The 27,945-nt window shown below is 39.6% G+C and overlaps 1 protein-coding gene across 2 annotated transcripts; it reads right to left on the reverse strand.

Moving 5' to 3' along the window:
* Positions 1-197: 197 nt before the first annotated feature.
* LOC113679729 (neurobeachin-like protein 1) lies at positions 198-27,754 on the reverse strand. Of its 2 annotated transcripts, none has more exons than XM_027196693.2 (40): positions 27,679-27,754; positions 27,435-27,480; positions 26,631-26,840; positions 26,299-26,354; positions 26,106-26,146; positions 25,955-26,001; positions 25,566-25,622; positions 24,915-25,001; positions 24,377-24,475; positions 23,695-23,798; positions 23,096-23,232; positions 22,522-22,625; positions 21,769-21,870; positions 21,012-21,157; positions 20,596-20,728; positions 20,212-20,331; positions 19,788-20,070; positions 19,237-19,340; positions 19,046-19,119; positions 17,650-17,686; positions 17,110-17,276; positions 16,311-16,948; positions 15,362-15,529; positions 13,800-14,143; positions 13,176-13,430; positions 12,280-12,487; positions 11,773-11,825; positions 11,127-11,385; positions 10,727-10,949; positions 9,676-9,945; positions 8,135-8,642; positions 7,251-7,579; positions 6,746-7,018; positions 6,192-6,415; positions 5,458-5,684; positions 4,794-4,993; positions 4,343-4,512; positions 3,364-3,575; positions 2,486-2,793; positions 198-1,792 (listed from the first exon to the last, which is right to left on the reverse strand). In XM_027196693.2, the coding sequence occupies exons 1-40, from the start codon at positions 27,723-27,725 to the stop codon at positions 1,663-1,665; spliced, it is 7,200 nt and encodes a 2,399-aa protein (XP_027052494.2). In that variant the 5' UTR covers positions 27,726-27,754; the 3' UTR covers positions 198-1,662. The 2 variants fall into 2 exon arrangements, with proteins under 2 accessions (XP_027052494.2, XP_089050885.1); XM_089194759.1 differs by having other exon boundaries at positions 23,695-23,794; positions 24,373-24,475.
* Between the last annotated feature and the right edge of the window lie 191 nt (positions 27,755-27,945).

Consider the following 27,945-nt stretch of genomic DNA (forward strand, 5'->3'; position numbering starts at 1 on the left):
CGTTTTATCAAACTCATTAACAAAATTCTATTGTTTTAATATACAGAGGGGATTTTTTTTGATTGCTCATTATCCAAATTACAGACATTCGCACAAAGAGATTGGAATAGATGGCGGGGAGTTATTGGATTGATTTTCTTTGATTAAACAGATTGTGTCGATTAAGGAAACAGAAAAACCACCCAATGAAACTAAAATTGTATAAAAATAAATGTATTGTCGTAAGCTTTGTCTGTCATAATTTACAAGTGTACACAGAGATATTCCATTACATTTCTGTCCATTAAAAAATCGCTTAGATGCATGATTTCATTGTTCATATGATGAACTTAACCAATTAAACTGAGTCGAAAATTACGAGTGATGTCAGTGAAGGTTGATGCAAGCAACAAGTAGAAAGTCTGGGCCAACAAGCGAGGGTACAACGGAATCACGCTTGCATACTTTCAGACATTTTCCATTGTTCTACATCGTTTTATAAATCAACGCCATTACATAAAACCACCTAATTCCACAGACAGCCAGGAGGAATTTAAAGTCAATAGTTATCAGTGATTTCATTGGTTTTTCTCTACTTGGCTTTGTAATTGGCCAAAAAACGTGTGTTACCGCTTCAACCAATCAGATAATCTCTAGTGACTGTTTCCTATGCTCTGATTGGCTGCTGTGATTAGTTTGGTTTGACGTAACTGCCCATGCTCTGACTGTATTTTTAGAGGCAACTTGCTCTTAAGTCTCATTATTGAATTAATCTTGTACAGTTAAACAAATTTTTAGTCCTATGAATAAAGGGGGTAAGTTTCTAAAGAAACTGTGGTGCTGCGTAACGTAACGTCAGCCTTTTAACTCTTACGGTGGCCAATTTACGTTTTCAACTCAATTGTTAACACTAAATTACCAATTTTTTAGTCCTGTCTAGCTCTACAAAATTTCTTGTAAATAAATCAAAGCACCCAGTGCCTGCATTGTTTGCGATAGGAGAGCTAAACGAGAGGAAGAATTCTCGAATTCTTCTTGAAAATGAAATGACAAAATCTACCATTTACAATGACGTAATTCCCGTCAAAATTAGAAAATTCCGCAGTCTTCCATTCTGGTCCACTTGCTTTTCCTCCGAGTCGCCAGATTTTACGGTGATAATTTTACACTAGAAGAAGTAAACTCTCTACTCTTTCATTTCACAACGCTCCTTTCATATTCTACATGTATAGGAACTGAAACTGTCATGATCATGATGAAAATAAAGAAAACTATCTTCCTTAGCGAAGTTATTGCTATAAAACACCGAATTCTCAATTTTATCCAAAAAATAAAGATATTGCGAAGGGAGCATAACGACCAGGCCTTGTAAAATACTACCTAACTACATTCTGAGCTCAGCTTCCTGTAAGCTTTATATACTACCTAGCTAGAATCTCGATCAGTTTCCAGTAAGTTCAGGATTTCTTAAAGGAGATATGCAAAAACCTAAATCAACTTCGCTGAATTGAAAATTTAAAACGAAATTCTCGAGGGACGCGATATAACGCACAGGTCAAAATATATCACCTTAATATGTATACCGTCGCGAAGCTTTTGCACCAATCGTAGTGACTTACAATCTTTGAGACAACCATGAGAAATGGCGTGTTAGTCACGTGACAATACGTGGTACTTGTGACGTCACGAAGCTTCTACACCAATTACAATGAGTTTACCATCTTGGAGGCAAACAAGGAAGTGAGTGTTGTCTCTCGCCAGGGAGATATTACGAATTGGTATTAAAAGGTTCATTTTCTTCACCACTTCGAAACTGCAACCAGGGAGGAAACGATATCAGAACAAAGAAATAAAATAATTAAAAATTTCCTATGTTATTTTGTTAAATTAATTCAATTATTTCAATTGTATTTATTGAACGTATATTGTGGTTTATGGTGAGTACTGTAGTGTAAGTGTTATTGTAACTAATGTACTGTTACTAGGTTAAACCATGTATTCTAAACTTTTACCAAAAATTGTCGTAAAAATATAATAAATAAGAGTACTAAAAAAATTACATAAATGGACGATGTTCCAATTAAGTTTTTCTGCGTTGGTTTGAGGGGGTAAATCTGAAAATCGTCCGATCGTCATACAAAGATTTTCCGTATCTTTCAAAGGATCTCCGAAATAACCAATTATGGTTCAAAATAGATTGAAAGGTGTTAAGACTGCAACAAATCTTAATTCAATCAGCAAATATATAAGGGAGAATACTGTCGATAGTAGAGAGCTGAGTCCCTGTGAATGCAATTTAAGCACAAATTCAAGTTGCCTTGATATACCTTAGAAAGGACTGTAGTAATTAAATGACCTGAGTAATTGATCAAGAGGCAACTTCCGACAAAAATTATGAAAAAATACACAAATATAACGAGAGAGAGGAATTACACAAACCCTATCCCTAAGTAAGTAACTAATTGCAAAACAAACAGTTACGATGTACATAATAAGGTTTTCATACCCTTGCAATTTCCTGATTTCCAGTTTTCCGTCGGCTCCTCCGATAACAACAAACTCGCCAGAAATAAAAACACGGGCGACATCCTCTTTCAGTTTGACGTCTTTTGTAAGAAGTTTTCCATTAATGGAATACCTGCACAGGGATCGACTATTCTCTTGTTGGTAACAAACCACAATGTTTCCATATTCGGAAAGGGCGAGGCCAGTCACGTGACAGAAGCTGTCTTGTGCACCAGACGACATTCCCGTGGGCCTTAGCGTGACAACGTATTCGCCTTTTCGCGCTGTGTGAATGATACATGTGCCATCCTGAAGAGGTAGAAAAGAATTATAACCAGAAACACGGAGGATTGTGATGGATGGCGGGGGGGGGGGGGGTTGTATTTAAGATTGTCAGCGCAATTTGGAGAGGTCGGAGGAGGGAAGAGGGGGGAGGGGGGGGGATGAGATGGATCGAGAGAAACACAAGAACAAAAAAAGAAACACAGGCATCAACAAGCGTCCGGGTCACTTTCTTTCTTACAAGTCCTGGACTGGAACCAAGAAGAATTATCATGGAGGAGGGGGATTTGTTACAGGGAGCTTGAGGATCGTATTAATGGGTGTCTGGGTTAAGGCTGGAAGAGGACATAAGGGAAACAAGGGGGGAGGAAAGCCGAGTGTAAGAGATGTTGGGACAGTAAGGGGGGTGGGGTTGAAAATTACAACGGGGAAAACATGAGAGATAGAAACAAACAGGTAAGAGATAAGATAAATAATTTTGAGATTTTTCCTTTGAAAAAGTAACCAATCAATCCTGTTTAAGATTCATAAGCTAAAAAATAAAGTCATCTGGTGATGTGAATTTTCAATATATTTCAAAGGTTTCGTAACTCTTACCTGAGAGCCGCTGACTGCCATGTCAAGTTCCCAACTCATAGCTACACATGTGACTCGCTGATCATGACCATATAAGGTCTGTAGTGGGGTACGAATTACTTCCTGAGCCACTCCTCCCTGATGAGTGATTCCCCACAGGCGGCAGGTCGTGTCACGTGACCCAGTGATCAAGTGATGACCATCATCATCCAATGAAACACAAGTAATTACATCTATACAAAGCAGAAATATAAACAAAACTATTACATGTTGTAAAAATCGGTGATGGTCTAACTGTTCACGTGTATTGCTGGATGAAAAACTCCGGTTAAGACCTACAACTGCCTGAGAAGGTAAGTTGGCGGACCTCAGTTCAGTCTCTATATTTAAGGTGATTTCTCCAGCTAAATCTTAATATTTGCTTCTCTAAACTTTGAATCTTGCAAATCAACATTTAATAATGTTGCTGTGCCTCTTTTCAGTCAAAGACCACAGATGACGTCAAAGTGTGGTAAGAACAAAGACAATGTCACACGAGGCGCAGGCGAGTGTGTCACTAGTGTTTTAACCACATTTTGTGATCTACCACTGTACAGGCCCACGGCCACAGGGAACTTATTTTTTATATAATAGAGAAGTACAAGAGAATGAATGGTGACGTCGCCTATGCGTCTGTTCTATAATAGATCGTAAGTAACAACCAATCAAATGCGTGCATGATGCAACTTTTTATATAATGAGAGGTAAGATGCATCTCATTGTGTTACGTTCTTGAGAGAAACAATTTTATCATTAAGGGCCTCCCTTTACCAGGAAGTAGTAGGAGATACAAGCAAATTGTTATGGAAAACCTGGGTGTTTAATAATAGAGATGACAAAGCAAAAGTTTAGTGCGCGCAATTTGTCGAGTTTTGCTGAATCTCTTTTCTAAAACCACAAGTGCTTTCAAAAACTCAACAAAGGCAGTTCCCATTTTTATTCACTGTAAAGGCAAACGTACCTGTATGCCCCACAATTCTGGTCAGCTGTTTCGATCTTGTGGCAAAAACTCGCAAACTGTTGTCCCAGTGACCAGCAGTAATAATCAACCTAGCATCGTGGGTAATAGCAAACATATGCGAAGAGACCTGCATGTCAGGACTGAACGGGCCCGCGATACAACGGCGTAATCTACAGTGGAAGTAGAGAACAGAATATCTCATCAATACTCCTGTTTTTACTTAAGAAATACTTATAAAATAATTAAGAAATGCCACAACAGAAATCATGAAATTGGAAATGAAACTTTGTTCTTACACGCACCAACGACTTTATATTCCGTCCCTCCTGAAAACCAAGTAATCCCTCTAAAGAAATCCTCACCCCTCCCCCCTCCCCGCTGGCGATAAATAATGAATGGTCCCGAACACGTAGTGAGTACAATTAGGCAGCAGATTAATTCCACAACTTGCCTGTTTGATGACAGAGACGGGTCAGGTTCAAAGGTGAAAGGTTTGGCCCTGGTCTTGGAGTAAGGCAGCCAGTCATGCAATCCCACAATGCCATTCTGGCTGATGGTGATCATGTGTTCAGGCATGCCCGAGTGAATTAGGGATCTGGTGTGAACGTGAGACACAGCGGAGAACACCAGAGGGTCAGTGGCATCAGATACCTGGAAAGACACCGAGTTCACAGGGAGCTGATTTTCACTGGAAACAACGAGTTGGATTATATAAAGGAGCTTACTTAAAAAATTATTTCATAGCAAGAGAGCAACCATTTGCGTTTCGGGGATGGCGAGTTGTCTGGGTTCGATGACGCCGCGTATACGACACCAGGTCAACATTTAACATACGTTTGTCCATAACCCTTTACACCCAACATCAGTATGCAAATTCTCCCTACTTTTCCGATACTAATGTCAAGGAGAATTCGTTTAACAAACAAGAGCTTCTTTAGTTAGTGATTGTGACCTGAATGTTTGATTCAGTGGTGATATTGTAAGGAGAAATTAGAGAAAAGTCAAAAGGTTAAATAAAGATGTTTCTTTCGACACTGAAGGCTTGAATGAATATTTTAAAATATTATATAAGCAGCGCTGTATCGTGGTTATGCCTAATTTTGAGCTTAACTTACGATGACAAAGTAGGCCTTTAACTTGTCGAAGTTCTCAAACACATTCGCAAGTGTCTTGCTGGTGCCCACGCTCTTTGTTGTCTTAAACCCAGCGGCTTCCTCGGCAGACATGCGCTGTGGGTGCGGCTGAGTAAGAAGCTGTATAGGAGTTTGACCAAAGTTGTTTATCATACCCTCAGTGGCTTCTCGCTCGGCTGGGTCTGTTATGGCATCAAGGTCAACAGCCCCTTCGACCAAAGAACAAGTAAATTTACCTCTAACAGTATTATAACTTGCCCAGTATGAATATTTTCTCTTGTCCCTTTGGCTGAGGAGGTTGTCAGTCGGTTCTTTCAGTGACGCCACGGCTCACAGTGGGGCCTAGGTTTGACCGAGTCGTGAAAACGGGGAGACAATGTTTCTAGGTTACTTTTGATTGCAATGATTGACGAAATAACCGACATAGAGCTAGACAGTGTAGCCATTCCATTCAGTTTAAAGACGGAGTCTGTTGTGAAAAACTGTAAATTTGTGAATCATGAAAAATGTTGAAGGACTTGGAAAGCTCTTTTAAAAATTTTCCCAAGTATCGAAAAATTAAGGAAAAAAAACAGAAAACACAGAGAAACACAGTTGCTACTTTACCCCGTTTTAACCTCCCTACTCCCCACCAGGCTCCCTCCTGGGATTGCTCTCATTCCTAACTCTGTGGAAGAAAAGACCGTGTAGTGCCCAGTTCCCTTGCGCTCTCTTACCTTCATAAGTGCAATAGTAAAACACATTCATCGCCTCCTCTGCGGCTGGCCCCTTCTGTTTATAACCGAATATCAAGTCAATCCACTCGTGCAGGTGAGAAGACACGTGATCGGATTCTAACGCTTGTCTGTGTTTGGAGACGAAATCTTCCGGTGAGGTCGCCCAGCGCGGAAGAATGACGTCATCAACCACCTCTCCTCGCTGAAGACGTCCAAGGTCAAACCTGAGACAAGAAATTCCTTGAAAAGTTAGTTTGGTTAGAAGCCTTAGCTCGGTAGGATGGTTCTACCCTTTGCTTACAACAATTAAATCCTTAAGTCTCCCCTCTAACAGCGATAGACGTTCTTAGTCAAGAGAATTTCTTGTTTCATCAAATATCGGAATGCATTCCCACGGAGATAAGTAAGGGGATGACCCCCCTTTTTGCAAGGAAAAAGTGATAATTTATAACAGGAAAACGACCTGCCAATGATAGACTAGCGTAGGACCCCTATCCCACCCACCCCCAGCACAACAAAACCTACCTAGCCATCAAAATCATATTTCTTCTAACCTGTTAGAATTAAGCAAGAATTCCGGAAAGTAGAAAAACTCAGGAATAAGCTCTTTAACATCCCCGCCTTTGTTGTAGATAGAATCCCATGTGGACGGTATGCTGTGAAACTGCCTGTCTGCGCAGTCGAATCTTCCACTTTGCAGTTTAACGTGTAGAGTGGTGAAGGGTTCAACGCGCAGCATGTAATGAAGAATTCCAGCAGAGCTGGAATAATGCGAGCCGTAATGAAATTTGGCGATTAATCCAGAGGGATCAATGAAGGAGTTGTATCTGCAAATATGACAAAATTGTGTAAAATCTACAATCAGTTAAAAGATTCAGAAAGGGAGTGCGACTTTTACCGTAGGCTAAAAAATAGAGGCCCCTTGCTTCAGAACGCCTCACAAGGACCAAAGCTCAAGGGCCACACCCAAAGCTTCTGATCCCTGACCATTGACCATAGCGCCTCCCATTTAAAGACCGGCAAATATATGGAGGCAAGGGTCAGAATTTAATTACTTACCTTTCTCTTATAGGTTCTACTCGATCAGGATTAAGAGCCCCAACAGGTTTGGAAAGGTCTCTATACACGGTAGGGTCATCCAGACGTAACTCCTCTGACTCATAATCCATAAGGACCCAAGGAAATACTGGATACTGGCTCAGGTCATTATAGGTCCTTCCAGCGATGGTGTTGAGCTGCATAAGGTACTCAAAATTGGATATCTCTCGGTGCACCCACTTGTTTGTGAGTCCTGAGGCCGTGAGCAGGTCCGCAGGAGATTTGGCGCCCATGTAGTACAAATTCCGAGGACGGAGGGACATGATCCTTTTGTACACTTTGTTACGAGTCTAAAGAATAAATTAATGTTTTTTTGTAACTCAAATCATATACTGGATTTAAAAGGTGGCATATCCATAGGATCGAATTGGAATTTATCTTGTTGCAATTAAATATCTATAATTTCAGTTCCTGAAATACATAGAATTGAGTCATTCTTGTTCCAAAATATACGCATGCATGCTAAATTAAGTAATTACTGAAGACAGATTATCCAAAAAATGCCAAAATAATGTGTAGCCCAAACCTCTAAAAGTAATAAGGCACATGTGCTCATTTTGTCAGGTTCTTTAGCTGTTTCCAGAGTATTGTAGTGTATTCAAAGAAATGAAGATACCACATAATAACAAAAATGTGAAAAAAAGACTTTACACTGCTCTCCAATCTCTTCTCGATTATTTTAAAATTTGAAGAAAAGCCTGAGTTAGTAAGCAACAACGATTTGTAAACGTATCTTTTATCTTGCGCCACGCTAAATTGCCTTCATCTTGTTCCTCTTAAGGGAAAATTTTAATGTTGTGCGTACGCTCATACGCAGGAATGCTCAAGGCTGCCGCTCAAAATACCTCTTTGGTGAAGTTCAAAAAATAGTTTGTCTGATCCATCAAAAAGAACTCCAATGCACTTCTCCTCAGATTGTGCCGTCTTAAATGCACTTCTCTCAGCTCATTCAGCGGCCACTGAAAATCCTGACCGATGATTTCATCCGCATAGAAGTAGACATGCGTAGTAGTGATCTCAAGTTTACCCGGCACAATATCCATGAGCGTAATCAACTCGCAATCTTCGCCCAAAAGAGGTCTTTCCGCTTCTGAAATTGTGCGAACCTTCTCTCTGCCAGTGGGACTTGCAAGGTCATCAACTTCAAGAATGTCCTCGTCGACATTTTGAACAACGGCCTCCTTAGCAACACGCACGGGCAGTGAGGCCTCGCGAGCATCCACCACATCCGCATTGTCACGCGCACGGCTTGCCTCGATATGCGGTGTAAATGAGTAGTTTTGTGCTAGCTTCAGGCGCATGCGTTGAAAGTTCTCTGTGGAGGAGAGTTTCCAGTGTGATTCCTTTGGTGACCTTATGAAAGAACAAAAAGTTGAAATGAGATAAACTGGAAAAAAGAAATGACAAGTTGGTGTTAAAAGAGAGACACAACTGGTCAATGACAAGGCAAGACGAACTACAACCAGTCACAAAAGTCTTAGAACGCTCTACAACTTTTTAATTTTTCCTACAACTTTTCATCTCCCTCTCTCTCCCCCATTTCAATAGGGACCTATAAGAAACCACGACGACCACCGCGGCAACGAAGACGTGGCAAAATAAAAGATCTAATGAGCAGAACAATAGCTCAGCACGTGCGTTCTAAATCTGTGTACATTTCTTAGCCATCCTCTGCAAAATAACAACGTGAAATAATCAAAATTTGCGTGGTCCGAGAAAGGAAACGCCGACGGGAAAATTGTTTAAATTTCCATTTGGAACTCAACGCCGCTTTACGTTATACTGAAGTTAACTTGCAGCACCGTAGGTGCAGAGAAGGTAAATACATCCAGTCATTCGCGAAGTTCCAACAAAAAATATATATATGTTCATTTTCATTTTCTTCATACTGAAGTTAACTTGCAGCACCGTAGGTGCAGAGAAGGTAAATACATCCAGTCATTCGCGAAGTTCCAACAAAAATTATATATATGTTCATTTTCAAATCGACGTCTTCCTTGGCGTTGCCGTCCGAGCTGTTAAAGGCCCTTAAGCTGCCTTGTGTTAACAAAATGCTCACTTATTTCAGTCAACATTGTTTCGGAGGTAAGGGAGGACTTCCAAGTAACATATAAATAGAGATTTCAGATTATTATGTTGAGTGGAACGTTGTCTACCACTTAGTAAGGAGAGGGCGTGTAAACTACCTTCGCTACTCATTGTAGCTCGAAGCAAAAATGCAATGCGTTGATTTTAGTTTTGCACGTGCTTGGTTCGCAGAACGGCGCGAATGTTACAGACCTATCACAAAGCGAAGCACAGTAATGTAAAACCAGCAAAACCTGGGTTACATTGACAAAGTTTTGTTGAGATTATTTTCTGAACTGTTAATTTCCTAAATCCTCACCTTGCACCCCAAGGGGATCGTTCAGAGGTAAACATTCTTTTTAACACTTTCCATTGCCTTGCCACATTTTGTTTTTCTTGCTCTTGTTCTTTGGGTAAATCTTTAATGTGTTCTCTTTGTAAATCTTGAAGTTGTTGAAATGGCAATGTGATCTGCTCCTCAAATTTCTCGCAGCTTTCTTCCTGTGTTCTGTCTTTATTTCTTAAGCTTTCCGTGAGACCTGTCAGGCAATCCATCCAAAAGCGACCTGAGGCTAGAGATGATTCTGAGCTAAAGGAAAGTGAAAAAATACAGAGATATCAGTACACGAAGAAAAAAAATCGTAAGCATTCACAGTGTTGAAAGGAATCGTGACCACCGCGATGAAATGTGAGGGAGAGACGATTCTTGTCCAGGTCTTAGAAGAACTTTACCAAGGCCATTTGTGAGGACTTTCTCAAACGGAGGTCTGTTTCTTCGAGACAGCTCGCTAAGGGTAACCTCAATCTGACGTTGTAAATGAATGGGATATAACAGCGGATGACTTGGAGATTCGTTTGTCGATGAGAACGATTTCGTAAAGGAAGGGCAATGGCATTTTTTGGGCGACATTTCACAGTTTTGTCTTCTGATCAAACATTCTGATCAGTTCTTAGAGTCAGCGGTTAAAGGCACTCCTTTCAATACTGTAACAATGGTTTATAATTTCCTATCACTGTGTGATGGTCAACCCGTCAAATACCTAAGTCCTTCCTTTTTCGCTCAAAGCTACTGTTTATTAAATAAATACCTGCAACAAATCATGTAAAGAGAGCTTTACTGAAAAAGTCTTAATCATTGTCATTGTCCTCCTAATTTCCTAACAAATCACTCAAGCCTCTGCTTTCTCTATGTCTCCCCCAAAATACCATTACCGTAAGGCGTGGCTCAGAAAAATGGGGTCCTGATGAGAAAACAACTCCCTTTGTAATGGAAAAGTGGTGACCTGGAACACTCTTTAATGACAGTAAAAGGTTGGTGAAGAGCCTTCATCTGAAAAATCGTGACGAAACTATTTGCTAGCGTTACTTACAACGTGTTTTCATATTGTTTCATCCCTGGATAAATCTGCTGTTTCATCATCGCTTTGAATTCTACACACTCAATCAGCTCAAGGAAATCCTCTTGAGCCTGTATTCGTCCGTGGTCAGCGGTTGAAAATGTGGGCATATAGATGGTCAGCGGTAGAGTGTGGTAATACTTGAGAAGCAACATACGGATGACGGGAATGATGAACGAAAAATTTTCGTTGTCACCTAAAATGTCGGAAAACTTGTTACAGTTTAAAAAGTAAAGTACTGTTGTAATGCTGTACAACATGGTTGAGTAATGAAACCTTCGTATGTGACTATTCAAATGAAAATTATTGAGTATCACCCTTAAACAGGAAAAGTTGCTTCTCGTTTTTCTCATTAACTTTTCAGTAACCACACCTTTATTTCGTGATGCAACAAAGGCTTGATGTAGTCGTCCTAGAATGTAGCAAAGCTCTCCCTGAGACGAAGTCATCCGGGCCTTAAGAAGTTTGCTAAGTTTGGAAGAAGCTGTAGCGCAGTATTCTGTTTCCGGCCGAGAAATGAAAGCCAAGAGAATCCTCACTCCAACTTGAGACATTTCCTCCCATTGCACATTTTCTTCATTCTCGTCCCAGACGTTTAGTACCTCAAGGAGGAACACAACATTCTCGACAAGCTAAAAAGAAGGGAAAGAAAATGAAAATATGACATGGCTCTTTAACCTTTACACTTCAAGCAGTGATCAATACGCAACATCTCTCAATAATATCCATACATTATCCAGCAAACAGGTAATGAGAATACTCAAATCTATCACGTACAAGTAGTTATTCTGATCTGACACCAATTTTTCGTAATTAGTTTACAATGAAATGTGAATATGAAAGCGATCTTTGCAATAATGAACACTTCTTGAGCAGTAGTGAAAATAGGGCCTGAAAAAAAGTTTGGCCTGTACGGGATTTGAACCCATAACCTCTGCGTTGCAGCTAAAGAGGAGAATTAGCAATCAGATCTTAGAAGTTTTGGGGAAGAAAATTCCATCCATATGAGTAAACTATACCTTCACGCTCCACGTCTCCGACTCAGTGTCTGATTCCGCTCCCGCAATGGCGGCTGAAGAAGCAAAAGATGAAGAATAAAAAGAGAAACCAAACTAATATTTTCCAAGTTCTTTGATTGAGCGCTCTGCAGAGCTGTGAATATGTGTTGTGGAAGGTTCCAACAGAACCCGGGTGCCACAAGTTACCAACTTGTGTCTTAAAGCAACTTGTATAACTTTGGTTTTGTAAACGCCCTTTTAAGACTTAGTCATCCCAGCTTTCTAAATCAAACGCATCAAGGTATCCAATGATTCTTATAAAAGTACAGCTTTGGAAGGCACTAAAAATCAAGTGTAAAAAATGTAAATTACGCGGAAGATAGGAAGAAACACATGGTACGAGTTGCGGAAGTCTGACACCAGCATCTTAACCAACAGGAGAAGCAATATTTCCAGGCGTTTCATACCATAGAAACCTTGATACGATCTTGCAGTTAAGCGTGTTCCATTTTTAGACTGACGAATTACCTGGCGTAAAGATGAAGTCTTCTACCAAACGCATTACCATCAGTGCATTCTGGGTCTCAGATTCACCTGTCTGTCCGGACACCTCAATATCCTGCACGGCGCCCCGCAGACAAAGCTCCAGAAGGCGCCTCTCAATAACACGATGAGAGACCAAAAAAGACTCCGCTGAGGAAATGATACTCACTGCGGCTATGGCTTGACCTCGAACCTAAGGAAGGAGAGTAACAAGTCACTAAAGGTAGGAAGGTTCCCAGCGAGAAAGACAGAACCTCTCAACAAATAAAGTCGCCAAAGGGTTTCCATCCGGGACAGCGAGAACGTCACATGGCAGAAATATCGTTTTTTAACTCGTGGTATGACGTCAGTCTTGCCATGAGGTTTACGTATGAACCCGAAATTCACTCACTCACTCTCTCACTTCAATCTCTGATCTGTTAAACGATTAATTTTTGCATTAAACGTGGAGTAAACGCGTTATCTCCTGCCTCCCCTTCGAGGTGTGGCTCTGTCCGCAAAGTCGTACCATTGTCTTCTGTTTATAGATCTGGGGGGAGGGACTAAGGGGGGAATTTTAGTTAAAGAATGGGAGTTCAAATCAATTGAAATCATGAGATAAGGTAAATCCATACGTTTTGACTGTGGGATACCGATGTGGAATCAAACCCAGACATTTCAAGAAGCGTCAGGTTGCTACACCAGTAAGTACATGGACACAAGTGTCCAGAACCTAATTATTTGCTGTTTAACATTCCCAATCGCCATTTAGGTTTTGTCTGTGAGCTCTTAAGCTTTGAACTGCTGTCGTCACATGCGTGAAAGTGTGCATGCGTGCAGATTCGTGAGTATGTGCGCATGACGTCGATACAAAAACAATCTTTTAAAAGATATGTTTTAACCTTCCAATCACTTTCGCCAAAGCCTTCAACCCCTTTCCACATCACTCGAAACACGATTTCCAGCACGGTATCGATCAAATCTTCCTCGCCTCTTTTCTTTTCTTCCAGAACACTTATGTCATGTTCTTTCGAGTCACTGATACTCCGTGGTGCGCCAAATGGGCCCGTGATCATTCTGAGCAGCGTAACATGCCACCCAAATTCCTTGGCACACCGTGACATGCTGAGGGAGTTAGCATCGATTGATCGTAAAATCTAAAACACACAATGAAGTTTTGCTTTAAAACAAGGCTCAAAAGTAAAACAAAACTACGACAAGACTTAAACTTTTAAGGCGATATTTGTAAACACGATCCCAAAACTTTCTCACAACGGCTTTATTGCAATGATATCGACTTGCCAATAGTTTAGTTACTTCGTTTACTGAGCAACGTACGCCTTTTTTCTGGAGATTAACGCACTTCATTTGCTATATATCTGTTCAAGGTTATCACAGTTATTCATTTTCCAAACCAAACTGTTTCAAAAACTGAGTACTAACATCGATTCATGCACGCATCAGAGTTATGAAAGGTTGTAAGCTACCTTGAAAATTTCCCGTGAACAAAGAAAAACCGTCCTTACCATGTGACTCACAAAAAGCTTCGTTTCAAGATCCTTGTTATCAATCAGTTCCAGCACGGCCAGCACCACGTGATAATGCATCAAAACATCAACGCCTTTGTTCTCATCATGCTCTGACACACCCAGCCTCAGGAGACTTTTTATAAGGGGCTCAGAGACGTCATCCATGAGGAGCTTTGTAACCGCAGAGAGCCCTATGTGCCTTAAATGCCAATAGCTTCTGTTTCCCTCGGGGACCTTATTGGACGCTATGATGGCGGACATTAGTTTCAGAATCCTGAGACGAAGGTCTTCGTTTTTTTGATTGATTAGTAAAGTGACAAAGACTGGGATATGTCTGGGATCTGAAGGTGAAAAGTAAAAGAAATTGTAAGTTTTCAAGGATCACACACATTTTTGATCGCAAATGGATTTTCATCCTTTTTTTCAAACAATCTTCCTTTTTTCCAGACTCAGAATAAGATAATAGGGTTCTGCAAATACACAATTATCACAATGCTATGTAAATAAAGCACAGCACTAGTCAATAACAATGGAACGATTTGATCCACATTTGTCACTCAAGTGAAAGGATGATATTCAGTTGTTTCGTACCCACAGATGTTTCGTGCTCAATCTACTCGTACCCATATTCAGTCCGTGTTGGTTCGTACGCAAGTCACTTTTCGATTCGTACCCTTCCAAACTTTTAGTGACGATCAAATCGTGATGAACAGATGTCAATTGTTGGGTACAAGTTAGTGAAGAATCAAGCTGGTAAGATAAAGTAAAGTTCTGTTGTTTGCAATTGTGACCCTCTCAACAATAACAACTTAATTATTGCCTTGCGCAAGGTAAGTGTGGTATATTTAATGTAATCAAAACTATAGCAAAATTCTCGAACGTCATTCGCTATCACACCGTCCTATTAGTGCTCAAATTGGGCTGGTACGCGTCACGCTTGTAATTAGACAGTGTAATAGCACAGTTAAAGGGACAACTAACACGTCATGCCTGTGTAAGTGGACAGAACCGTCACGTGCGCGCGCTGTTGTCTCGCATTCGCCGAGTTAACTGTTGTTATTTTTTTAATGAAAACGTACAACCGATTCCAATTTCTTTCTCAAATTTCGTCATAGTTTTGATTAATTGGTAACAGGACTTCGTGTTGTCCAATTCTGTCTGTAATCATACTCGTGGTTAACAAATCGGACTCCTGCTTTGCGGTCATCCGATTTTGTTAATCAGTCGTATGATTACAGACCAAATTGGACTCCACTCGGTCCTAATACCATTATGAACCGTCTACTGCTTACACTCGTGACTTTGTTTACATTAATGGTGAATTAGCACCATGCGCCCTTTGTTTTTAACAGTAATAGGAATCCAACCTTACGTTAAACATACTTTATCAGTAAGGGTATGGGACGAATAAAGTGACTGGGTACGAATCGACTGAATACGAAACTGCCGTGGGTACGAAACGACTTGTCACCCGAAGGATATGTGACACAATTCTCCATATAAATACTGAAAATGGCTTATTAAACATAAAGAAGTCATATCTCCAATCCAGTCAATACCTGACAGCCGTTTAGCCATTTTACTCTTTGACGCACGCTCACAGAGCGACAAAAGAACGTCTATCACCTCTGTGATTTGTTCTGAGTCTGTCACGCAAGACAAGTATTCCACAATGAACCAAACCTCTTCTCGTGCAACTTTCTCAGTCAGATAGAATTTAATCAAACCTAAAATAAAACAAACGCAAAATTGAAATTAGTTATCAGCGGACAGAATCTAATTAAAATATAAATAGGTAATTTAGTGTTAACAACTGAGTTAAAAACGTAAATTGGCCTCCGTAAAGAGTAAAAAAGCTGGCGTTTCGAGCGTTAGCCCTTCGTTAGAGCTATGGTGAAGGGCTAACGCTCGAAATATCAGCTGCTACACTCTCCCACCGACGCAGCACCACAGTTTCTTCAGAAACTTCCCCCCCCCTTAATATATTAATATCCACATTCTATCTTGAAATCGACTTCTCGGGTTACAACTATTCATCAATCCTCTCCGACTATCGGTGGAAATGTGAAAAAAGTGATATTTTTTAATAAAATATATATGACAATAATGAATAGCAACTAATGACTAATGGATGCAGTTCTCCTGCTTCCCCTCCCTTCTCTCTTCCCCTCTCACCCCTCCCCTAGGGATTCACTAAAATTGTTATGTATTTGAGTGTCAAACTTTAAAGAGAACCGCCCTTCTTTATATCGGAATAATTCGGTAAAAATCCCTGCCCCAAATGCCTTTCCAAACAACCCCATCTGACGTGGTTTGATGCTACTCTGGTTTATAGATTTAATGAATGCAACCGAAGAAGTTACAATTCATAGACCCAACGTTTCGACACTCCTGTCTAGTACCTCCATCAGGGGTGATCTGAACGCTGCAACAAGAGGTCCGTTATACGATCACTAATTAGCTGCCTTCTTTTCTGACTTGACCAAGGAAAGTATTCAAAACACGAACCTAACAAAGATGCTCTGATAATCTTTACTTCTTCCTGAGTCAACTGAATCTCGTTTTCTCGATGCCAGCCAGCGGGATTCCCCAACGGCGCATGCTCACTATAGTGCTGGGTAATGACATCAAGAAAGAACCTGACTCCGTACTCGAAACGAAATCTTTCCGGTGAATCTTTAATTTGTGTGGAAATAAACTGAATGTGTCCAATTCTCACGTAAAATTCACTGCAGCTCCAAATGCGAAAATCAAAGAGCAGATTCTCAAAGACACTTTGTAAAACAGTCTCGTTTGTCACGCATTCCACTAAAGCTTGTAACGATCTAAGCACTCCAACATTAATAAATTTGACGTCCATAGTACGTAATATGCTACCAACGTAGCAAAGAGTTTCTGCAAACTCCTCCTCCCTCACATCATGGCCTTTCAAAATACTTAAAAGCAAAAACATAAACAATGCTACGCCGTTACTATTGCGTGACTTGCACAGTCTGTAAATCTCTTTTTTGTAAAATCGAAGGTCGAAGTTATCTTCAATGTACACCCATTCCTCCTCCTGCTGTTCTGTGCAAGGAAGACTGGGACTAGAAAGCACACTGGATCCTGCTTGGCTGGAGTCATCCTCTGAGGTGCTGCTGAGGTGCCTTTAGAAAAAACAAGACATAAATAAGAAGGAGAGAGAGAAAGAGGAAAAAACCAAGACAGAGAGAGACTTAAGACCCAAAGACCCCCCTCCCCCACGCCCTAAAAAGAAGACAGAAGTATATATCACCATCAGCACTTAGATGAAGATTTTTTTAACTACCTTTCAAGGTGTCTCCCTCCTTTCTCCTCAAGAGACTTTTCCAAATCAAAGACCTCCAGTTGCTCACTGCTACCAATATGTGCTGTAGACGTTTGAGACTCAAAGGACGGGATCTGCTCCAGCAAAGGTAAAAAGATTTTCATTCCACCGATGCAGCGCACAGCATCCTTAGGAAAAACAGAAACAATGTATTTAATATAGGCAACAAGGCTAAACAAAAACAACCACAGATGAGTTTTAAATTTGTTTGAAAAGCGAGGGTTTCTTATCGAGAGGAACGATAGGATCTCTTGCCACAAAAATGGAAAAATTGTAAGCGCGTTCACCCTGCCAGAAGTGTACCTCATCCTCTGAAAGCTTGGACGATTTTCAATGACAAACGTAGCTGACAAAACCTGTGTATTTCACCGCGGTTTAAAACATACTGCAGTTTGAGATTTACCCGGCAAAAACATTATCCACCCATCCAACAACCAGGACCAGGATTTTTGCACAAATGGAAAGCTATTCCAAGATGTTACCCACAATTTCTACCCTTACCTTCATGCTCCTGGTGTTACATCTATGGCCAGTTAATCTGTTTCAAGGGAAAATGGCACAAAAAATGATGAACTGAACTTGGTTGTCGAATAGGCCATTTACAGTTGTGTACTGAATGGCCAGGCCTTTGATTTGGAGTGAGGTTGAAGATAACCTTGTTATAGAGACCAGTATCTGGTTAGCATGATAATAAAGTAATTTGCATTTGAAAAGCGGCAAGGTTTGTATCATAACAAGGTCACCCTTAGCCTCACTCCTATTCAAAGGCTTGGCAACGAAGCATGCAACTGTACAATGGACTATTAAGGGAGGTTAATATCTATTTGTCAAAAGTGTGCAAAAAAAAAAAGGTTCTGATTCCCCCGCGAGCATTCGTAACTCAGACCTTTGGATTACGCGCTCCAACCCTCCACTACTGAGCCACAGAGACTCTGTAGTTAGCTACGCCATTATTAAGGTCATATGTGAGTTGCGTTCTGCGTACTATTAGGATCAGCTAGTGTCATGTGACTGAATAGAAGAAAGAAGAAGGAAAGTGTTAGGCTCCGTCACGAAATAAAGCAAGGAGATCTTCGTCTTGTCACCAGCCTGGGGCAGAGAAAAAAAATCCAATGCTTTCTCTTCCAGGAATTGAACCTGCATGCATCTTAGGAATTGCGCTTCGATGTTCTTCTGAGCTACAGAGAACTCTATGGTTAGTTAAGGCATTTTAGTTAACCCATTATCTCCCAAGGTCTCATAACTACTTCTCCTTACTGTCTGTCAAACGATTCTCATTATGTTGGTTTGGAGAATTTGGTATCATATCAATTAGTAATTGATCTTTGTCTCTATTCCCATCACCTACCTGCTTGATATTATATTGTATTTATATTGTAAGGAGAAATTCTGTCTTGGTCACTCATGGGAGTGAAAGGGTTAACAATCTGATTCATACACGTTTATGATCTTTTGGAGGACTGACGCCGGGATGACGTCACCATCAATAATGTTCACTTCTTTATTATATAAAACAAATAGACTTCACGTTGCCGTGGGTCTGTACAACAATAAATCACAGATGTCAAGACGTGGTCAGAACATCAGTTACACACCCGACTGCCCCTCGTGTGCCACTTTATTTGTTTTTACCACATTTTGACGTCATTTGTGATCTATTAATGTACAAACCCACGGCAACATGGAGTCTATTTATGAAACAGTGATACGCTTCCTCATCCTTCTAGATCTCAGTAGCTTTGTTGCATTGTTGCATTGCATTGAAAAGCAAGATCCGAAAGACTGGAAGGCAAATCCTCATGGAGAACTCACAATTTTCTTTATCCCACGTTGATGAAAAAATGAGTAACAACTTAATTTTTCTGAAACAAGTTTCATTGCACAGTACAGTTGTTACCTGCCATCCAAGTGGACTCTCCCTGGTTGACCTGGTGTTAAATCGCTACACAACAGATCATGATCCCGGCCAGCCTAAAACAACATTAACAGCATTTATATCGCCTTCTGTACAATGAATAAACTTGGCGCCATAACACTTCGCTGTCGTTGGTCCATCCACTTCTACAAAACTACTAATCAATAGCTTACCTTTGAAATGTAAAAAAGGACTAGTTTTGGAGTTAAGTCATTCAGCGCGAGTTGCGCAGAAGTGGAGGTATCAACTGGTTGAAACAGGTTAAGATCATTTGGACCTAAAACGTTAAGAAACGAAAACTATTTAAGCACGTCCCAAAAAGCCTACAAGACTGATACCCACAAACTAGTCATATGGAAGGGGAGGGGGCATTATTATTTCATGAGCGCGCGTTGGATATGTGGTAATAAATAGCCAACGAGGCGCGTAGCGCTGAGTTGGCTATGACCAGTCTCGTATCCATCGAGTACGAATGGAACAATTTTTTTTAAAATTAAATATCATCGAATCCTAGACGTTTGGATATTATGAGCTTTTTTTCAGTTCCGCAACAGTTGGCGTAATGCATTTCCATATATGGTGACTCAGAATATGAGTTGATGACCGGAGATTAGTAAACCAATCAGAACGCTCGAAATGCAATATTCTTGGTTGAATTGTAATAATTTTGTTCATGACAAAAAGACATTTGCGACAAATCAAAGATGATATTTTCAGGTTTTACCTGCCACATACAACGCAGTGATGTAATTTTCCTGTAGTCCTTCGCTAAACACACATACGGGACCTAATTGTCCATGCAGAGATGTTGGTACCCCCCACACATAATCCTGCGCCCCGGCAGAAATGGTGGAGCTGTGGGGTGAGCTGGGTTCTGTCGACAGCCCCGGGAAGGAGAGGGGGAAAGTGAACCTCTTCTGACCGCTTCTGGTGTTCATATCCTGGTACTCCTGTGGTGAACTGTTGGTCTGAAGGGAACCTGAGCCGATCTGGCAACTGGAAATATCCTAACACAGAAAAAAATTAACACAAGTTAAAAAAACTATATACGTCGGATTTTAAAGTGAATTTCATTGGACCGTACCCACAAAAGATTTTTTTCTATTATCAATGTGATTGCGCTCTTAACCATTCAAAACTGTGCTTACCTCTGAGAGAGAAGGAAACTTCATTGGGCAGCTGATCTTAAGCACACCATCCACATAAACAGACACAGTGCTCTGCCCAAAAGGACGACGGGAAGGTATATGTGACACCGCTACAGAATGCTGAACAAAAGATTGTCAGTGATAAACAATACTGTAAGCCCAAACAATTATTGCGAGTTAACAGGAGGTCTGAAACAGTGTGGTAAGTTAGGCCATTAGAAGGTTAACATGTGTGTTAGGTTTAGCAATCTCGAGAGCGTTATGATAGGAAAATAGAAAGAAAAAGCTGTTGTTGTTATCTTGGCTTTATTAACCTATAAATTGATAAATTTTTGGGACTCTTTTTGTTCTACTCTGTAGAAGAAGCACATTAAAAAATCGTACCCATGTTTGATCACAGAGCTGGCAAACTGGAACAGTAACAGAAGAGTATTCCTTTTTGTTGCACACAGCCACAACAAGGTGTCCGGTGGAAGAAAAAAACGCTTCTAACCCAGCTCCAGAAGTAGTGAAAAAACTGTAAAGAAACAAGCAGCTTATGAAACCTGCTATTGGAGTGAATCAAGCCCACGCTCCTCTTTGGGAGGATCGAAGCCTAGGCTCGAGACTTCATATAGAATGGTAACATACCATCCTGTCTTTGCAAGAATTTTGTTGCCAGAGAATTATTGAAAAAACTCACAAGGGGGGGGGGGGAATCGAGGGATCGAAAACCCGTACACCCTCCCCCTGGATCTACTGATGACTAGATGGAAGCTAACCAGGTAGCAGTCCTCAATGAATTCAATGAAAATATTTACCTGTAGAGCATACGCCGATAGTGAAATATTTTTCTATCAACACTCAGATCACTCCTTTCCTTGATTTTATCGGAGTCCAGACAAATCCAAGCGTGAAATGTGAAGCTATGGCCAGGCCATTTCTGCATACCTAGAACTGAGATTCCCTTTGGGGGGAAAAGCATATTTAAGCTACTGTCAAGATATTCACGTGTATTGTAATCACAGTTTGGAACCCCCCTTTCAAAAATTCCTGGATCTGCCTCCTTTTATAAGTTCTACCTACTCTTGGAGTTTCAACGGTTGAAAGTTTTACTGAAAATGTAAATACGTTGGAACCGAGCGGAAGGTCCGCATGGGAAGAAACTGTCCTCGAGGTCTTAAGAGCGGTCAGAGGCCGAAGACCGAGGAATTTACTCAAGACCGAGAGCACATTTTTTTTTCCCGTACGGACCGACAAAGAAAAGTAAATGACTCCTTTATTATTTTTTTTTTTCTGCTGGTTTTCTTTCTCCCGCTTTTCCGCCAATGGCGCGGAAAAAAAATCAGGACCGTTACCAGTATTGTAAAAAGCTGGTTACGAGGATAAGATTAGGCCCATTGTGATGCTTAAAAAATGATGAACTTGCCGAATCCTGAAGAATTATCTCACAATTCGGCTGACGTCAAACGCTCCATATCGTAGAGTTAAACTTGAGGCACCCCGAATATACATGTATGGGGTGGAGTCGGTGGGGAGAGATTGATTGTTTAAAAGCACAACGTTGCAATTACTTACAGCAGAGGAGTGGTGAAGGTCAAAGAAATGTTTTGCTCTCAAACGGCTGCTACTAAATGACATTTTTACTAAGGCCTGCAGGACTCTGTAAGCAAATGGTACCTGTTGGTTGTTTAAAAAAAAAAGACTTGGTAAATAAATCCAACAAGATTCACTTGAAAGAAAAAAAACTTAAAAGCCGGTTATTTAAACAAAGTTTAGCCATTGTCTAACAAAACCGCGTCTTAAACAATCATCATTTAAGCTGGACGTTTTCTCTAAACATTTACTTTTTTAATTTGTGAACAGTGTCAAGAGGGCTAAAAGCTAACAGTGAAAGGGCATTTATTTCATTAAATTAACCCTCTTATGGAGAAAGCCAGAGGCCCACTGATTTCGTAAAAACCGCAGTTTGGGTTGACCTTGTGTAAATAACCGGCCCAAAGAGTTTAAATAACATGATGATTGTATTTCTCTAAATGAATTGTCACAACCCATAGCAACAGAGGTACTCTCCTTCAGATATGACAGGGGTACTCATTGTACCTTTGGAGGTGTGGCATTTTAAAGGAGAGTAGACCCCCTGATCTCTATCAAGCGAGCAAACAAATAAGAGCAACGTCTCTCTATTAAAATGAATTCCGTTTGTTCATGAAGTTACTGTTTGACATTTAGAAAAAAGTATTAGGTACAGTGTATAGGTAGGCCTAAGTCCTGTTGTTGTTACGGTAAAAATATGAACAGAGATGGTGTTTGCTTAACAGTTTTTTTTACCTGTGAACCATCCTCTAGAGGCTTGAAGAGTCCAATCATCTGTTTAAGCTCACGTGATGTTACAGAATGTGCACCAATGGCCTCTAGTATACCAATCAGGGATTCTACAGAACCAAATGAGAACAAAGAGACAATTTGAGATTAGAGAGTTAATAAAAAGCAAGATGTCCATTTGGATCAAATCTATACAAGTGTAAGTTAATCAGTTGGGCACTTTTTTGGCTGTAGGTCACGTGAATCAGACAGTCAGTCTGTCACTGACACAGTCAAAAGTCAGTCAGTGAGTTGGTTAGTCAGTCCACCAGTCCATCAGTCAGTGAGTCAAACAGTCAGTCAGAAAGCAACAACCAGTTTAGATACTTCCTTGTCATTCCTTTCTATGTCGAGAGGGTGCTCTTGGAGTTTGTCACCTAGATGTTTTCCTGTTTTACCAATGTAAAATTTTACGCAGTTCTTAGACTTGGTCATTTATGTAGTGACGCCTCTGATTTTTCTAACAGATCAGAGACAATGAGCCAGTTCTTAAAAAAATGTGACTATCCTGCTCTATCATCTAAGCCAAACATATACATACCTGCCCAGATGGTATCAATGTTCTGTGCATCAGACTCCAAAAGTGCCACAACTTTATTGAACACACCATTAGTGCTACACAACATAGCATTGCGCATTGAAAACTTGCACAAGTGTCTGATAAACTCTGTTACATGCCTAAAATGAGACAGGAAAACAACAAGCCAAATTGTCAATTGTAGTTGAAAATAGCCAAATTATTTTGTGATCAGCTATATCCTGCTGGACACTACTTTGATATGGGCAATAGATACTTTGAAAATGTACATGGAAAGATAAAAATTATTTTTGAAAGACAATAATTATTAGAGAAAGCTGTTTTTTCATCTTGTCACGAGTGTTGAAACAAAAAAAAAATTCTGAGTCCCCATGAGGAATCAATGAATCAGACCTTCAGATTCCGCACTCTGATGCCCTAATCACTAAGCCACAGAGACTCCATGGTGAGCAAGGTCTATTATGAAGTTCATATGACATGTGTCCTGTATACTGCTACAATCAGCAATGTCAATAGCATAATGTTTGTAGATAGAAATAAGAGAGATGGTAAATTTTAAGCCCAGTAATGCTAACTATTAATATTAGCAGCACACTTTTCACCTCTTGTTTTCTGCTGATAAAGATGGAAGCCAATCCAGAAGAAGTAGCACAACATCAACATTGTTAATCACTTTGTTTTCTTTACCATAAATCCCTTCCACTACCTTTAAAGAACATTGATGAGAGGAACATGAAAAATTAAATTAACAGCATAACTTTGATGTAAAAGCAGTTAGGACTCTAAAATTGAAAAAAAAATTGAATGGCTCTAAACCTTTCATGGAATTCTCCTTCAGTTGTAGAGAGTAAAGTAAGTAGGTAAAGCCTTTATACAGGCCCAAGTGGCCCATGGGGCCGGTGCTTAACTCCTGTTTCCTTAGCATGTAGCGGCTAGGAGTATTGCAACTCCTCCCTGGATGGGATGCTAGTCCATCGCAGGGTTACTCCCAGCACATTTGCTGGTACCCATTTGTACACCTGGGTGAAGAGAAGCCCTGTGAGAGTAAAGTGTCTTGCCTAAGAACACAACACAATGACCACAATTGTGGAGGCACGGTGGCCTCATGGTTAGTGCGCCCGACTCCGGAACGAGTGGTCCAGGTTCGAGCCTGGCCGAGGTCAGTTGTAGAGAGTTGTGTGTTAATCATATTTCTTGTGATAACTGAGAATTAAAGGCAGCATTTTTTTTCACACTTGTTTCATCATTTAATTAAAAACTAAGAAGTAAGCCAACAGTACCTACCCAATTGAATAGGAGGTGAATAAATTCTCTTGATGGAGCATGGAGTCTTTTTAAGTATCTACAAATCCTTTCAAACCCCACGCTATCTTTAAATGCTTCCTGAAAAATATGAATAATTTGAATTCATTTGGCAATGGAGCATCTGGGCAGAGATAATAGATAGTTAAAAATGAAATGAATAAGAATTTAGCAGTGACACATTCACAAAGCAACTCTTTGACCACCAACACTGTTGATGGTTGATTTAAATTTAGGTGTGAAGGAAGGAATAAAGTTTAATATGCTGAATGATCTATAAATTGTAACAAGACATTTAATAAAAATTTGATTTGGAAGACAAACTAAACAAAGCTTCATCTTAAGAGCACTTTAGGGAAGTTGGAAATGTAAAGAGGACGGTATCAAAAAAATGTGTACAGCTGTAAAAATGCAAAGGGCTTATCCACAGTACGTCATGGTAACCACTTAAGCAATGGCTCCTGCACTATCAACTACAACCTTGTACAATTTATCAAAACATGTCATACACTTTGGTCACCTTTGCTGCTTGTGAGGCACACATGATTCTTTGAATTGCCAGCACACAGCTCTTGTACAGCACATTTTGTGTCTCTTCATTTTCACACTGTTTAAATAAGTAACATCAATTAATACTTAATATCTCAAAATACACAGTTAGACTAAAATTCCTGGTCACTTTAACTCTTTAACTCCCAGAAGTGATTAGCATGTAACGTCTCCCCACAATATTCATACATTATCCAGCAAACAGATAATGAGAATATTTAATCCTATCATGTAGTTGTTATCTGGAACTAACACCAAATTCTTGCTACTAACTTAGAAGGAAATGTGTAAGGAGAATTGACAATCAGATCTTATGAGTTAAAGGGTTAAATTCAATTATTGCAAAAACCCTAATTAGTAACAAGGTCAAGATTTTAAATCCAGGAACAGTTTGAATTGAAGTAAAAGCATAGCAAAATAAGCAAAAATGAATTATTTGAGTGAGGAGGGGTGCAGAGGGAGCTGTCAATCAAATTAACACATGTATGTCATATTGCAGACTTCTAGAGACTGGTTTTAGATAAGTTTTATGGACCCATAGGAAAAGGATAAAAACATCAGCAATTGAGAATTGTTAAATTTAGCTGTAGGAATCATCCAAAAGGTTTTCAGAACATCTGACCTCAAAGTTCAAAACAGAGATGACAGGTTCAAAACTTCCAACTCCAAGAAATATAGCCTGTTGAAAAAAATTAACTAATATCATGTTGGTATCATAAAAAGTCAAGTGATTATGATGATTAAAATCAACATCATTTATGAAGACTTGAATTAAGAGAAATTTGTCTGAGAGATAAAGATGAGAGTGACTAGCATCTAAATTCTCCTTACAGTATCACCCCTGAATCAAACAGTAAGGTCAGGAGAATAAAGGAAATGATCACCAAGTAAAGAAGTTCTTGACTGTTAAACAAATTCTCCTTGTCAGCACCTTAAGAAATGTACAGAGAACAGTAAGGAGAAAATGCATACTGATGTTAAGATGCTAAGGGTCAAAAGCCTCTTAGTCACCTGAAGAACTGCTGAGTTATCACAATCCAGAATCTTAGGAATTGCATCTAGATATAAGAAAGAAAATTTCTCGGTTAACCAATACTGCTAAAAAGTGTTGAAAATTTTTGAGTTCTTATTTTTATTTCTCATAAATTCATCAGACACTTACCCACCATGAAGACAGTACTTGAGAAATGAGCTTGGAAACCTCTAAAATTGTCCATACATGCACAAGAAAACATTTAAATTCATATTAAATTGTTGGATAGTCAAAATTGAATAACTTCTGTCAAATGTTAACTAACTGAGCATTGCATTCATCATTTTCTGAGAATGATATACTGTATCTAACTGCATGTTACCTGAGCTGTATAATTTCCAGGAATCTCTTCAACAATGAAGGTGTATCTACAAGACACTAAAAATAGACAATAAAATGAAATCAAACTTTGATGTTACATCAGACACTTTACTCCAGCTTCTGTGACTTTTCTTCAAGATCGCAATTTTGTAATTCTCCTTACTATCTGCCAAACAATTCTTAAAATGCAAGTTTGGAGAATTTGGTGTTAGATCAAATAATCATCCCTTAATCTTAGTTCTCATCACTTGTCTGCTTGATACTGTACTAATATTGTGAGGAGAAATTATGTCTTGATCACTGATGGGAGTTTAAGGTAAATATTACACTTACATGGACTTGTTGCCTTTTGTTAAGATTTGCTTGGTGGATAAGATGTATCATTTTGACAAGACATTTGACAGCTTGTTCTTGTTTCTGGTCATCTGAAGTAACAGTGACTGTGTTGCTATTTTGGCATGGGGGTTCTTCATTGCCGTCATCTTCTAGTATTCTAAACAGGCTGTCCGCAGTCTCTGGAGAAATATCAGTTGCTACACACTCCTGAATTAAAAAAGAAAAAAAAAGGAAGAGAAAAAAACAACTTAGAGGGGAAGTAACCGCTGGCGCCTAATGACACAATTAAGGAGGTATATCACAATTTTGTTTAAAATTAGTTAAGAAATTATTCATATCGAGGTATGATTCATTATCGAAAAGTCAAACAAACAAATTAAAGGTGATAAAAGAGAAGTCCATTTCGTATGAGATATCTGCATAGACAGAGTTCATTGTTTGTATTGTAAGGAAATCGTTGCAGATTACAATTTAAACTGTTTTGTTGCTGTTTTTGTTTTCTTTGGTTTCACGCGAAAGATTTATGGTATGTGTGGGAATTAAACTCATAGTGGGTAGAATTTACGATAATAACGAGCGTTTGATCACTGATTTTTCGTATCAATTTGTAAAAGTAAATTAAGACATAAAATATTCATCTTGCAGTCATTTATTAAAATTCATCGGCAAGTGTTACGTACGGAAATGATAAGATACTTCAACCATGGAATAAACTAGACGGTACCTACAAATTCGAAAAATGTTTCTATGTGCTACTCGATGCCAGAAGATGTTAGAATTTTACAACAGATTTTGACATACCACGCTGTTGAGGTAATTCCAGATTTCATCCGGACTGCGCTCTATTCTACAAGAGGTAAGTGAACCCGGAATAAACGATCATCATCAACAAAAATTATAGCGGTAAATTATCAAATTACTACGAGCATTCAAGCAATTTCAAGCATTTTCTACGATGACGCATTTTAGCTGAGAATATGAATAATTTGAAAATTATTCTTAGGAAAGTAATGAAAATCATGCAGAGGAAAACAAAGAAACTTACCTGTCACTCAGATCCTCTCTGACTATGTCTTCGTCCACATCCGCCATTTTTGTTTTGGTTGACTAATTGTGTAAAATCGCTCCAGGTCATCTGGGATTCTCACCTTGAGCATGATAGCAGACTGGTGTCGAGTCCTCTGCAAATGGATTTTCCGTTATGGAACAGACCAAAGGAACGTCCTCCAAACGAGATAGGGACACCAGTGATGATCGTTTAAGATAATAATAATTCAGATGACGTAAATCGCAAGGAAAAAAAGCGACCAAG

This window comes from Pocillopora damicornis, chromosome 14 (genome assembly GCF_964200805.1).
Source record: "Pocillopora damicornis chromosome 14, jaPocDami1.2, whole genome shotgun sequence".
NCBI classification, from domain to species: Eukaryota; Metazoa; Cnidaria; class Anthozoa; order Scleractinia; family Pocilloporidae; genus Pocillopora; species Pocillopora damicornis.

What these genes read in the sequence shown, in the direction of transcription:
- LOC113679729 (XM_027196693.2), bottom strand. Translation starts at nt 27,725, where the DNA reads ATGGCGGATGTGGACGAAGACATAGTCAGAGAGGATCTGAGTGACAG. An exon ending in CTCTAGAGGATGGTTCACAG is followed by an intron (nt 21,871 to 22,521) that starts GTAAAAAAAACT and finishes AACAACCAACAG; the next exon opens with GTACCATTTGCTTACAGAGT. An exon ending in TCCTTTTTTACATTTCAAAG is followed by an intron (nt 19,120 to 19,236) that starts GTAAGCTATTGA and finishes ATGTTGTTTTAG; the next exon opens with GCTGGCCGGGATCATGATCT.